Source organism: Callospermophilus lateralis, chromosome 5 (assembly GCF_048772815.1).
Source record: "Callospermophilus lateralis isolate mCalLat2 chromosome 5, mCalLat2.hap1, whole genome shotgun sequence".
Lineage (NCBI taxonomy): Eukaryota > Metazoa > Chordata > Mammalia > Rodentia > Sciuridae > Callospermophilus > Callospermophilus lateralis.
The window spans coordinates 117,582,297-117,597,776 of NC_135309.1; the positions used below are offsets into that span (position 1 = coordinate 117,582,297).

General features: G+C 33.3%; 1 protein-coding gene across 1 annotated transcript in view; it reads right to left on the bottom strand.

Moving 5' to 3' along the window:
- Ipo11 (importin 11) overlaps positions 1-15,480 on the bottom strand; it is a 205,125-nt gene that overhangs the window by 95,420 nt on the left and 94,225 nt on the right. The window contains exons 19-20 of the mRNA XM_076857235.2: positions 13,888-14,004; positions 8,657-8,770 (exon numbers count right to left, since the gene is read on the bottom strand). Coding sequence (XP_076713350.2) covers positions 8,657-8,770; positions 13,888-14,004 — 231 coding nt within the window. The remainder of the gene's footprint in view (positions 1-8,656; positions 8,771-13,887; positions 14,005-15,480) is intronic.

The following is a 15,480-nucleotide window of genomic DNA, read 5'->3' on the forward strand; positions in this document are numbered from 1 at the left end:
ATAAAATAAAAAACAAAAGCTACTCCAACACCTGGAGACTAAATAATATTAAATGAACAAAGGATTGCAAAAGGCATCAAAGAAGAGATTAAAAAAAATTCTTAGAGGTTAATAACACTGATACAACATATCAAAATCTCTGGGATACTATGAAGGAAGTACTAAGAGAAAAGTTCATTGCATGGAGTTCATTCCTTAAAAGAAGAAAAGGTCAACAAATAAATGACCTAATGTTATATAGCTCAAAGCCCTAGAAAAAGAACAAATCAACACCAAAAGCAGAAGACAGGAAATAATTAAAATTAGAGGTAAAAATCAATGAAATTGAAACAACAACAAAAAACCTTAAAAACTTAAAATAAAAAGTTGGTTCTTTGAAAAAAAATAAATAAAATTGATAAACCCTTAGCCAAGCTAACAAAGAGGAAAGAGAAAAAAATATTCCCTCAAATTACTAACATCCATGATGAAAAAAGAAATATCAAAACAGATATTACAGAAATAAAGAAGATACTTAGAAATTATTTTAAAAATTTGTACTCCAATAAAATAGAAAACACCAATAAATTTCTAGAGTCATATGATTTGCCCAAACTGAATCGGGATGATAAAAGAGAAAACACTTCCAAACTCATTCTATGAGGCCAATATCACCCTGATTCCAAACCAGACAAAGATACATCAGAGAAAGAAAACATCAGACCAATCTCTCTAATGAACACAGATGTGAAAAATTCTCAATAAAATTCTGGCACATTGAACACAAACACATATCAAAAAGATAGTGCACCACGAACAAGTGGGGTTCATCGCAGGGATACATACAGAAATCAATAAATGTAATTCATCACATCAACAGACTTAAAGAATCATATGGTCATCTTAATAAATGCAGAAAAAGCATTCGACAAAATATAGCACCACTTCATGTTAAAACAGTAGAAAAACTAGGGATAACAGGAACACATCTCAACATTATAAAAGCTACCTATGCTAAGGCCAAGGCCAACATCATTATAAATGGAGAAAAATTCCCTCTAAAAACTGGAATAAGATAGGAATGCCCTCTTTCACCACTTCTATTTAACATAGTCCTTGAAACTCTAGAGTAATTAAACAGACAAAAGAAATAAAAGGGATACAAATAGGAAAAAAAAGGGATACAAATAGGAAAAGAAGAACTCAAGCTATCACTATTTGCCAACGACATGATTCTATACATAGAAGACCCAAAAAAAAGTCCACCAGAAAACTTCTAGAATAACTGAATTTAGCAAAGTAGCAGGATATAAAATCAACATTCATAATCAAAGGCATTTCTGTATATCAGTGACAAATTTTCTGAAAGAGAAATTAAGAAAACTACCCCATTTACAATAGCCTCAAAAAAAAAAAAAAACCTGGGAATCAACTTAACGAAAGAGGTGAAAGACCTCTGCAATGAAAACTACAGAACACTAATGAAAGAAATTTAAAAAGACCTTAGAAGATGGAAAAATCTACCTTGTTCTTGGATAGGCAGAATTAATATTGTCAATATGACCATACTACCAAAAGCACTATAAAGATTTAATGCAATTCCAATCAAAATTCCAATGACATTCCTCACAGAAAGAGAAAAGGCAGTCATAAAATTCATCTGGAAAAATAAGAGACCCACAATAGCTAAAGCAGTCCTTAGCAAGAAGAGTGAAGCAGGTAGTATCACTATATCAGACCTTAAACTATACTATAGAAAAACAGTAACAAAAATGGCATGGTACTGGCACCAAACTAAACTTGTAGACCAATGGTACAGAACAGAGGACACAGAGACAAACCCACATAAATACAGGTATTCTTATATTACACAAAGATGCAAACATATATTGGAGAAAAAATAGCCTCTTTAACAAATGGTGCTAGGAAAACTGGAAATCTATATGCAACAAAATGAAATTAAGCCCTATCTCTTACCATGCACAAAACTCAACTCAAAGTGGACCAAGGAACTAGTAAGCCAGAGACCCTGCAAACTAAGTAGGCCCAAATCTCCATCAGGCTGGATTAGGCCCTGACCTTAATAAGACTTCTATAGCACAAGAATTAAAATCAAGAATCAATAAATGGGATGGATTCAAACACAAAATCTTCTCAGCAAAGGAAATAATCAGTGAAGTGAATACAGAGCTTATAGAATGGGAGCAAATTTTTACCACAGGCACATGAGACAGCACTAATCTCTAGGATATATAAATAACTCAAAAGTCTTAACACACACACACACACACACACACACACAAAATAACCCAGTCAATAAATGAGCCAACAACTGAACAGACACTTCTAAGATGAAATACAATCAATCAACAATTGAAAGATGGAAAAATGTTCAGCATCTCCAGCAATTAGAGAAATGCAAATCAAAACTACTGTAAGATTTTATTTCACTCCAAGCAGAATGGCTTGGAATAAAATAAACATTTAAAAAAAACCCCATAAACAGGGCTGAGGTTGTGGCTCAGCAGTAGAGCACTCGCCTACCACATGTAAGGCCTTGAGTTGGATCTTCACCACCACATATAAACAAATAAAATAAACACATTGTGTCCAACTACAACTAATAAATAAACATTTTTTTAAAATAAATCTTAAAAAGAATACAAACAAAAAAACAACAAAAACAAAAACAAACAAAAAAGAATACAAACAACAATAAGTGATGGTGAGGATGTGGGGAAAAGGGCACACTCTTACATTGCTGGCAGGACTGTAAATTGGTGCAACCAATCTGGAAAGCAGTATGGAGATTCCTTGAAAAACTGGGAATGGAACCACCCACTCCTTGGTTTATACCCAAAGGACTTAAAACAGCCACATCCATGTTTATAGCAGCACAATTAACAGCTAAATTGTGGAACCAACCTAGTTGTCCCTTAGTAGATGAATGGATAAAGAAAATGTGGTATATATACACAATGGAGTATTACTCAGCAACAAAAGAGAATAAAATCATGGCATTTGCAGATAAATGAATATCATGCTAAGTGAAGTAAGCCAATCCCCAAAAAACAAATGCTGAATATTTTCTCTGATATAAGAAGGCTGATGCATACTGGGGTTGGGAGGGGGAACAAGGGAGTATTAGATGAACTCTAGATAGAGCAAAGGGGTGGGAGGGGAAGAGAGGAGGCATTGGAGTAGGAAAGATGGTGTAATGTGATGGACATCATTACCCTAAGTACATGTATGAAGAAACAAATGGTGTGAATATACTTTATATACAACCATAGATAAGAAAAATCATGCTCTATATGTGTTATATGAATTGTAATGTATTCTGTTGTCATATATAACAAATTAGAAAATTTAAAAGTAAAATAAAGGTATTATGTCAAACTACAACTAAAAAATAAATATTAAAAAGAAAACATATACAGGAGTGTTTGTTTCAATGGTATTTTAATAGCCCAAATTGGAAACAACTTTGGAAATAGAATTATTGGGAAATTATGACACATTTCTCCAAACGGATAGGGTTTAGAAATGCAGATGAACAAATGATTGCTACACACAACAACACGGATAATTTTCACAAACATTATACTAAGTGAAATATACCATCCAAACAAAAAAATGTTTACTGAATGATTCTATTCATGCAAAATTCAATGTCAGGTTGGAAGCAGGATAGTGGTTACCTTTTGGAGCACAGTGAGTAATGGGCATACAAACAGGGCTCTTGGGATGCTGCCAATGTAACTTACCTTTTTGTTGGTTATGTAAATATGTATACTTTGTGAAAATTATTAAGTTTTATACATATAATGTATCTTTTTTACTTGTATAAAAAGTTTAAATAAAATGGAATGTTAAACCCATGAAAATAACTATGGGTTAAAAAAAAAGATGCTGATTTATGGTGGGGATGTGGGGAGGGGAGCATGGGAGGAACAGACAAACTTTAGAAAGAGCAAAGGGGAAGGAGAGGAAAGAAGGGGACATGGGGGTAGGAAAGATGGTAGAATGAGATGAAAATCATTACCCTAGGTACATGTACGAAAACATGGTGTGGCTCTACTTTGTGTACAATATGAAAAACTGTGCTCTATTTATGTAGTATGAATTGAATTCTGCTGTTATATATAATAAATTAGAATAAATAAAACAAAAAATAAGCCACAAAAAAATTCTGAGTAGTCAAAAACTAAACACACACACACACAAAATGAGTAGCCAAACTACTGAACTTTGTGAAAATAGAATAAAACCATTTTCACATATGCAAAATCTCAAAAAAATTTACCTCCGATTATCTTTTACAAGAATACCACTCCCATTAATGGACATCATCACAAAGAAGAAATTGAACAAGACGGCAAAATGAGGTATAGAAAACAGGCATTCCACAGAAAAAAAAAGAATAATCCTTTAAGTGACAGTGAAAAGGGATCCAATTATAACAGCTAAGCCTAAGCACAAAGTAAAACCAGTCTAGACTAAAGCACATAAAAATATTTCATATTTCTTCAAGATGATGAAAGTAACATAACGCCTGATGTTTTTGACCATACTGAAGGACAGTTTAAGTAACAGGTAAAAAATATGAGTTCAACTACATAGAAAACTAGTGTAGTAAGAAGAAATCTCGGATGACCTAAGTTTCGCCTCTGGAGTACTCATACCATTTCCCCATTATTCAATCAAATACTAACATGGACACTAATGGGAAGAGATTTTACAGATGTAATTAAGTCTGCTATCAACTGACCTTAAGATAAAAAAATTATCCAGGTAGGCCTACTTACTCACATGAGCTTTTTAAGAGTTTTCTCTCACTAGTTGCATAAAGGGCAGTCAGAGATTGAAGACCTCAGAAGATTTGACATGTAAGAATTTCTCCATGTTGAAGGAATGTGTGGTCTATAAAAAATGAAAGGATTCCCCCGCTCACATTCCTCAAATAAGCTGGAACCTTCATACCACAGATCAAGGAACTACATTCTGTCAACAATCTGAGTGAGTATGGTAAGATTTTTTTCCATAAAGACTCCCAGGGAAACTTGGACTGGCAGATACCTCAATTTCAGCCCATTAGACTCTGATCAAAATTTAGACATGGCATACCAGATTTCTGACTTACAAAACTATGACCTAATAAGTGGATGTTGTTTTAAATCACCAGATTTATGGCAATTTGACACATAGTAACAGAAACTATTATACTAAGCAAAGAAGTAGCTGTTGGAAAGATGGTATGAAAAAAAAAAAATTAATATATACCTTAAATAGACTTTGTACAGTTAGAAAACTTGACCCATAATCGTGTCCAAGTTAACTCATAATAACTTTATAGGGAGAATGGAGGGATGGAAGTGACACAAAGAGTTTAATATTTAATAGGATTAAATCTTCATCTAGTAAGGAAGTCAAGAGGTGATGAAGTATTTAAATCAAGAATAAATAACACATGCACATTACACAGATTTTCTTATGGATGGCCATAAGAAAAGTAGATTCCTCCACTGAGCAGGAAATAAAGAGGAACAGAGTACTGTCACTTTTCAACAACAAAAAAAATCTTCAAAACAGGTAGAGGTGTTCACACCTGTAATCCAGCTACTCAGGAGGCTGAGGCAGGAGGATAACAAGTTGCAGGCCAGCTTGCGCAATTAATACCCTGTCTCAAGGGGCTGGAGCTAGGGCTCAGGCTCAGTGGTGGAGTGCTCGCCTAGCATGCATGAGGCACTGGGTTCAATCCTCAGCATAACGTAAATGTAAAATAAAGATATAAATGTATTGTGTCCAACTACAACTAAAAAAATAATAATAATAATAATCTGTCTCAAAATAGAAATTATAAGCACTGGGATGTAGCTCAGTGGTAAAGAATCCCTCAGTTGGGTGGTGGGTGATAAATCTTAAAAACAACAAAAAAAGGGTTGCGGGTGTGGCTCATGATAGTACCCTTGCCTAGTAATATATGAGACTCTGGGTTCAATCTCCAGTATCACAAAAAGACAAACAAAAAACAACTTCAAGAGCTGACTCCTTAACGTATCCATATAAATAAACCCTTAAAAGAAATAAAAATCTACCACATTCTCTCATTCCTTGGGAGTTTTACAGATGCTGTTCAATTTGGCAAAAATACCCTTAACATCCTCATCCCTAAATTACCATCTCATTAACATCCACCCCCCTCCCTGCTTTTAATATACTATTTAACACATGCATATTACAACACCACCATTTGGATACCATCTCTGCCAGGAGGCCTTTGCTGATACCTCACTTTATCCTTCAAACAAGATAGATAACCCTACACTGGTTCCCATATTACCACATTATCACTGATAAAAGAGCCCTTTAATGACAAAGTTAATTTTCCTAGATAGTCACCTCACAAAGAGCCTGCCCTATTTACTTCTACATCTAAGTTCCTAGTATCATGCATTATACATTGTAGGCCCTCAAATTTTTTATTATATAAATTAAATACCTCTTTCCACTAAAGCCAACTATTACAGACCAGAAAGTTCATTTTTAGCCAGTTATAGACTTCTGCAGGCAAAGACTACCAAAGTCTGGGTTTCCAGCTTTGTAAAAAATATAGAAGGAAACCACAGAAAAGCTTACACTATCATCTGTTACAAGCCAAAAGATGACCACAGTTTTCAAGAAAGGACACCTACCAATAAACTTAATTGTCCCAAATGATTAAAGTCTCAATTTTAGTATCAATTATTATATGCTTATTTCAAAAGGGCAGGTAATTATTTTACACCCCCGTCCCTATAGAGACATACAGGGTAGTTACCATGATTAAAGAACCCAAACATTCCACAAGGTTTCTCAGGCTTACTAAGATTCCCTAAAGTAGTATTGCCTGAGTAGAAACTAAAGGTGGGGTTTTTGTTCTTTTTGTTTGTTTATTTTTAAATCGTCCTCACAAAACTCCCCAAATGAATCTAAAAGGACATTTTGGCAGGCATATAATATGAAGAATCTGGAAGGCTTTCTTAGTTCTGTTAAAGATGCAGTGCAAGCTCATCACTAACCTTCTGTTATGTTTTTTTAATTTATTTATTCTCTTTTACAAGAGGAATATAATCTTTTTTTTTAATTTTGTAGCTGTAGATGGACAGAATGCCTTTATTTTATTTGTTTATTTTTATGTGCTGCTGAGGATCAAACCCAGTGCCTCATGCATGCCACTAAGCCAGAGGCCCTGCCCTAAAGAAATATAATCTTTATAGAATAATAATAAGAATTAAAGGGTAGACAGATTGAGACATGTTTTTTAAGAGCTTTGGTGGGGGCAAAAGAAGTATTACTGTTTAATGGTATAATTTCCATTTTATAAGATGAAAAGAGTGTGTTCACAACATTATAAGTATTTAATATTACTGAACATTATACCTAAAATTGGTTAAGATGGCAAATTTTATATTATCTAAATTTTATCAAAATAAAAATAGGGGTAAATGTGCTTTAAAATATTTTGTATCACTATTCATCTACCTAAAACTAATACAAATTTGTAACTATAAAATTCATCCTTAAATATTCATGAAAAGAATAAGTTCACATCCCAAAATCGTTAAGGTGTTGAGAAAGGTTTTAAAAACTAACATAAAAATTTCACAGTAATAATTCTTTTTTTTGCGGGGAGTGGTGGGAGAGGCAGGTACTAAGGACTGAATTAAGAGAAACTTGACCACTGAGTCACAGTCACACCCCCGGCCCTATTTTGTATTTTATTTAGTGACAGGGTCTCACTGAGTGCTTTGGGCCTTGCCGTTGCTGAGGCTGGCACTGAACTCACAATCCTCCTGCCTCAGCCAAGCCACTGGGGTTACAGGTATGTTCCACCGTGCCTAGCTGTAATTCTTGATTTAGAGGAAGATCTCCCCAATTGAAAAATTTTCAAACTCAGAAGTGAAGGCAATAAAATCACTTGAGCATCCTCAGACCAAGATATTTTACTTCTTGGCCTTAAACCTGTCCCTGTCTATATGTTACAACTACAATTTTTTTTTTTTTTTTTCCCTTTTTGGTGGCGCTGGAGATTGAACCCAGAGCTTTGTGCATGCAAAAAAAGCACTGTACCTACCAGCTGAGCTATATTCCCAGCCCTACAATTCACTTTAAAATGTGAACGAAAATCCAGGTTGCTCTCTCAGAAGTTTCAGGTTCCTCTCTGTTACATATATTATTAACACTTCAAAATCAAAATATATAAAATGAAATCTACTGCTCTTCCCTCAAAAGCAATTACCTGTTTTCTTGCCTTCCCAGATAATAAAAGGGAAAATTTTTTTAAATTTTAAATCAAAGATAAAGAGAAAAAAAATGTAGAGTAAGTTGATGAAGAAGAGCCCTGAACACCAGGAAAACTGCATGCACAGTACAACTGAAATCAAGAGTTCGTCATCACCGAAGAGCACAACATTTAGTAAAAGAAATTATCATTTAAAAGTACAAGACATGTCTCAAATGTCCTCAAAAAAAATGTCCCAAGTAAACATAAAAAGGTATTTTTTAAGACTGTTATACATAAAAGAAAGGAAAAATGCAAAGCTGTCCACTACCATTAACATAAATCACAGGAAAACAATAAAAAATGTTTGACAAGAACAAAAAATACTTGAGACACTCTGGAGAAGTAACTTACCTGAACAAGGTGAATAAGCGTTGTCAAAATAGCACATCTTAACATATTGTGTTCTTCACTCTGCTTCCAAAGAAGAGGCAAATATTGCACCAAACATCCTACATATGGTCGTATCTACCACAACAGAAGAGGAAGAAAGAGAATTATATGAGTGAAGAAGGCAATTTACTTTGGGAAACACTGACAAAATACTCCTAAGTCTGAGGCAACAAATATTTAGTATTTACTAAATATATTAAGATAAATCAGATATTATATGGAGACCCAGAACTCGATGCAAATAATTTAAAAAGAATTTAAAAGTATCAAATATACTGAATGAAATATACTTTATGAATATAAAACATTCTCACAGGTTAATAGAAAATGATGTCATATATGCTTTGTTTTTAATAAAACAGCTTACCTAAGTGCAAATTATACTGTTTCAAAAAAGAACCAGCATTTGTTCATTCATTTAACAATTATCTGAAGGCATCTTCCCAGTTTCAGACACTGAGGACAAGGCATTGGAAAGAAAAACTATATACAGAAACTATATAAACCCTTGTTGTGAAAAATAATACGTGCAATGGTAAAGGTATAACAAGATATGGTGTGAAAACAAGAGAAGAAAACCATTTTTGAAGGATAAAATTGTTATGCCCACTATGATTAAGTTAATCTGTTTGCAGAGGAGGGAAAAAAATAAAACATAGCACAGCCTGACAGTGTGTTTCTTGAAAAGTAAAACATATCTACACTAGAGCTGGACAGTGTTCCAGCTCCAGGCTTAGGACCATGGTATCTGAAATCACTGAGAAGGATATCCTTCATCATAAAATAGAAATATTAGACATTCATAGCTTTAGCACTATTCGAATCTTATGAAATAAGATAAAACATTACTTTCAGAAAGGGTTTCTTTATTCTGTGTATGCAACATTGAACTTTAAAAGGGTAGCAAAACAACTATAGGATTTATTCCCCTTCCTAGTGATGGTGGTAACAAAACTTAAATTTATCTGTTCAAATATTTCAGTGAGATATAACTAAACAAATATTAAGAAATGTATTTATTACCTTGCTTTATGTTGACTATGTATTCATAGGATCTCTGCATTAGAATAATATAACTGTAGACTTTTAAACACTTTTTCAAAGAGTAGAGATGACACAATATTTAAATAACTGCACACTAATAAGGTGCAAAGAGAGTGACTTCACTAAAACTTCAAAATTAGACAAAAATCAAATTTAGCATATGAAAGATAGTTAAGGGACACATATGACAAGGATACAAAAATGGAGTTGTTCAAAGGTTAACATAGATAAAGAATCAAATAACTCAGAATATTTTTCTTAAGCATTTCCTATCTTAGTCTGAGTTCTGAAAATAAAAACTTCTAATGGATAGCTATATCTTATTATTGCTTACAAATGGGATAATTACCTAAGCTGGTTAGGCTTTTTGTGTTCTGAAAGATGAGAGTAAATAAAAATCAAAAATCATTTTTAAATTCAACAATAAGAGTTTCAATGTGGGGAAAAAAAACATTTTATTAATAGTATGTATCACTAAGTAAACAAATGAATTTCTTTCCATTTGACAAAACTGAATGAAGAAATCCAAGAGACACTAAAATTTCAAGCTGTATTTTTACTCAAGCTGATGTTATAGCATTACCAAGTCTTCCCACTAACCAAGGAGCCAATGAGGCTGCTTGATATTTTATCTGGCTCAAGTTATTGGGGGCCTGGACTTCATATTCAGATGAGTTGGTAAAAAACCAATTCCAACTGAATCACAGTTAAAATCTGACCAAAATATTAATATATGATTGTTTTGTACAAGAATTTATGGTATGGAAAGATCTGCTTTGACAGATATCTAAATTTATATTGCATCTAAATTATTTTTATATTTTCTAATTAATTTAGCTTGACTTTTGCCATACCAAACAATTTTCAGCATATCTGTTCATAGTCACCCAGAGAAAACTTTTGGCATTAAACAAAAAGTAACTATCTACACTTAGAAAAAAATAAATTCAAAATTTTGGAAAAAAGGTTTAGTCAGAGGTTTAGGGAGACACAGGTTGAAATACTGTTAAATAAGACAAATAAATAAAGAATTCAAAAAAAGGAAAAGTCATTTCTACAAAAAGAAAAAACTAATGAAAAGAAATTCATTAGTCAGATGTATCTAAATAAGATTATTATCTAATAGCCAATCCTTATCTTTATATTCACCCTTTTAAACAAAAAATATATTGTAGGTGGAGGACATAGCTCAGTTGGTAAGAGTGATTGCCCTGCATGCACAAGGCCCTGGGTTCAATCCCCACCACCACAAAAAATATTCATATATGAAAATACATAATTTGGTCAATTTTATTCCCTAGTACCTCACCTTTTCTGCTCTTCCTCCCTTAGCCTCAATCACCTTCTCCTATTCTATCCTTCTTCCTTCTATTTTTATGAGATCCTTTCTTCATTCCTTTTTTCTCTTTAGTTTCCACATGAGAGAAAACATCACATTTTGAGTCTGGCCTATTTCATAGCATGATTTTCTGCAGTTCCATTCATTTGTTAGCAAATGACATAATTTCTCTCTTCTTTATGGTCAAGTACAATTCAATGTGTATATACAACACATGTTCTTTATTCATTTATCCCTAATCAGATACCTATGCTGGTTTCAGACTTTGACTATTATGAACTGCTCTGCTAAAAAAAACAAAAAAACAAAAAAACTGCTATGCACTTATCACTAGCTGATTTTAGTTCTTTTGGATTAATACCAAGAGTGGAATAGCTGGGACATATGAGTCGTTTTATTTCTAGACTCTCCATAGTGGTTGTACTAATTTGTAGACTCATCAATAATGTTTAAGTGTTGCTTTTCCCCAACATCTTTGCCAGAATTTATTATTTACATTTTTTATGACTACAATCCTTACTAGAGTGAGAAAATCAATAGCCTTTCCATAAGTCCATAAAGAAATCAGGAAAACAGTTCCATTCATAGTCACCTCGAAAAGACAAGACAAGACAACGAAACAAAGGAGCCTGGGAATAAGTCTAACCATTATAGAGGTCAAAGAAACTGAAGGCATTAGAAGAGGAAAAGGCAGTCCGTGTTCTTGGAAAGAAAGAATTAATGTTGTTAAATGGCCATATCACCAAAAGCAATCTACAGATCCAAACTATCCACATCAAAATACCAATGACAACCTTCACAGAAATAGAAAAAAATAGACCTAAAACTCATATGAAAGAATAAAAGATCCAGGAAAGGGAAAGTAATCCTGAAAAAGAGCAAGGCTGAAGCCATCATGGTACCCAATCTCAAATTATACTAAAGCTATAGTAATGAAAAACAGCATAGTATTGGTATAAAAACAGACATGAGGGCCAAAGGAATAGAAAAAACACAGAGACAAACCCACAAATCAACTCACCTTTGACAAAGATGCTAAAAATATATATTGAAGACAACCTATTAAATAAATTGTGCTCAGAAAACTGGGTATACATATATAGAAGAACCAAAGTAGATCCCTATGTATCACCCTGTATAAAAGTCAACTCAAAAGTGAATCAAAAAAATCTAGGAAGCAGACCAGAAACTTTGCAAATACTAGAAGAAAATACAGGGTCAATATTCAAACACACAGTCGCATATAGAGACTTTCTTACTAAGACTCCTAGAGCTCAACAAATAAAACCAAGAATCAATAAACAGGACAGCATCAAATTAAAAAGCTTCTGCACAACAAGAAAACAAGAGCCTGAAGAGAGAGCAGATAGCTGGGCATGGTGGTGAACGCTATAATCTCAACAGCTTGGGAGGCTGAGGCAGGAGGATCTCAAGTTAAAAGCCAGCCTCAGTAACAGCAAGTTGTTAATAAGCAAGTCAGTGAGACCCTGTCTCTAAATAAAATACAAAATAGGGCTAGGGATGTGGCTCAGTGGTTGATTGTCCCCGAGTTTAATCCCCAGTAAACCACCACCTGAGAAAATCTAGGCCAGCTAGTCTTCTGACAGAGGATTAATATTCAGACTATATAAAGAACACACACACACACACACAAAATTAACACACAAAAAAACCCAAAAACCACACACACAAGTTAACCAATCAATAAATGGCAAATTAACTAAACAGACATTTGTCAGGAGGAAAAAAAATACAAGCGGCCAACAAATAGATTGGAAAAAAAAAAAAAAAGAACATCCTTAATAACTAGGGAAATGCAAATCAAAACTACACTGAGATTTTCATCTTACCTATCACAATACCGTGATATTCAAACAAAGATATATTGTTGTGAATGAGGATATAAGTCGCCACAGGATAATAATAATGTGCTCCCAGGATTATCAATTTTTCACAAAGATGAATAACAAAAGAAACCAAATAACTGATAACAATCTTACACATCATTTTTATATTAAACCAAATGTAGATATAATGTAGGCAAAACACATTTAATTTTTAAGGTAAAATAACAGATCCCTGAGAAAATGTGTACTTGCTGACAAACACCTGTGGCCACGCCTTCAATTGGACTGCATTTTAAAAGTATTAAGACTAAACCAGATTTTCTAAGATATGGAAAATTCTACTTTCTTTCTAAATACTTCTACCATGTTGATATAGTTTTTTCAAATTTCAATTTTTCTTAGTTATTTTTAAAAAACATGTATAGACATGTAAATTCTAAATACATAAATAAAATCACAACCAATGCATTTTAATGAACGTATTTTTGGGAATGGGGGCAGGTACCAAGGATTGAACTCAGGGGCACTTGACCACTGAGCTACATCCCCAATCCTATTTTGTATTTTATTTAGAGACAGGGTCTCACCAAGTTGCTTAGCGCCTCAATAAGTTGCTGAGGCTGGCTTTGAATTCTCCTGCCTCAGCCTCCTGAGCCACTGGTATTACGGTGTGACCTACTGCACCGAGCTGAACACATTAACTTTCACATTAACTTTTAAACAATGTAGACTGACAACTGGAGCTGGAGCTCAGTGGCAGCACAGTTGCCTGGCATGTGTGAGGCACTGGGTTCGATCCTCAGCACCACATAAAAATAAATTAACTAAAGGCATGCTGTCCATCTACAATTATAAAAAAAATTAATTTAAAAAGTAGATCGAAAAACAAAGATATTGATGAATTCTACACATATTCTACTTACCTCTCTGACACTTATTTTCATGTTTTATAACAAAATTACCTGCATGTTGACTCTTTCAATCACACAAGAAAGGACATGCAAAACGTGCATCTTCGTGTCACATTCTGTAACTTGCTGCAATAACTGAAAAAGTAGTGTGAACATGGTCTCCAAATACTGCAGGTAAAAGGAAAAAAAGGTTGAGAAGTAAAATGTATAGACCTCTACATCTATATGGATGTAAACAAAAAATAAATCATATTGAAGCAATGAAAGATAAGCAGAAAGTCAAAACCTTAGTAACAATTTTAAACTGTTCAAGCACCAATACATCTCAGACATTAATTTGTTATTTTATTATTACTAAATGTGTCTCTTTCACAATCTTAATCACCCACAAATTGAATGTTTAGAAAAAGACTGTCTATACTATGAATGTTTAAAATCTAATTCTATTAACTAAGCTATTAATAGTACCTTCTCACTCTTCTTCCACATATTTCTATTACTAATCACAAAATGGCTTTTTTTTTTTGTAATATATATTTAAGCAAAAAAAACCATGAATTATTGTACTCATGGCCAGCTATCTGATGTGGTCTTTAACTTATGTGGCATGGAGATACAAATTTTGGGAGATAAATGCTTGTTATTCTATGAATGACAGACCATTTATTAAAAAATAAAAAACTCATAACATGTGTCTGGCTTTGAACACCTACATTATAAAAATGTTTGAAAACTGACAAATCACAGGGACTTATATAAACCATTCATTCACTCAGATATTTGGTTAAATTTTTTTTTAGTTGCAGATGGACACAATACCTTTATTTTATTATTTTATTTATTTATGTGGTGCTGAGGATTGAATCCAGTGCCCCACGGGTGCAAGGCAAGCATGCTACCCACTGAGCCACAACCCCAACCCCTGGTTAATTTTTTATTATTGTTTTTGGTGAATGTTCATTTTTATATAAAATACTAAAACATTTCTTTCATTAAAAATATCTAATAATTATTTTAAAAACTCATTCCTCTACAAGTTTTCCAATCTATAACACAAAAACAAGATAAATAAACAACAGACATTTTATCATATAATTTTCTTCTCACCTAGTCTTCTTAAGAACAAACACTAACACTTCAATGTTACTAATATATTTAACAAATGCTTACTGAGAACCAACTATTTAAAAACACTATGCTAGCTGCTCAGGATTTAGTGAATAACAAAAAGATGAATATGATTTGGTATTCTCCTCTTCAAGTAATTTGCAATCTACTGTCAAGATTTACCCATGTAAACCCAAATAATGGAGGGAAACAATATAAGGAATAAAAGTAACAGACAGAGATGGGTGTGGTGCAGAACACCTATAATCTCAGCGATTTGGGAGGCTGAGGCAGGATAGTAAGTTCAAAGCCAGCCTCAGCAACTTAGCAAGATCCTGTCTCTAAATAAAACATAAAAAAGGGACTGGAGATGTGCTTCAGTGTGTTCCTGGTACCAAAAAAAAGTAACACATAAATTAAAATATTCGATATTTTATAATTGTAAAAAAAAGAAAAAGTTGGTGTTTAACTTCAAAATCAATGACAAAATGTTAAACAAAACTACACACAATAAAAGTGACCTGTTTCCAACAAGTT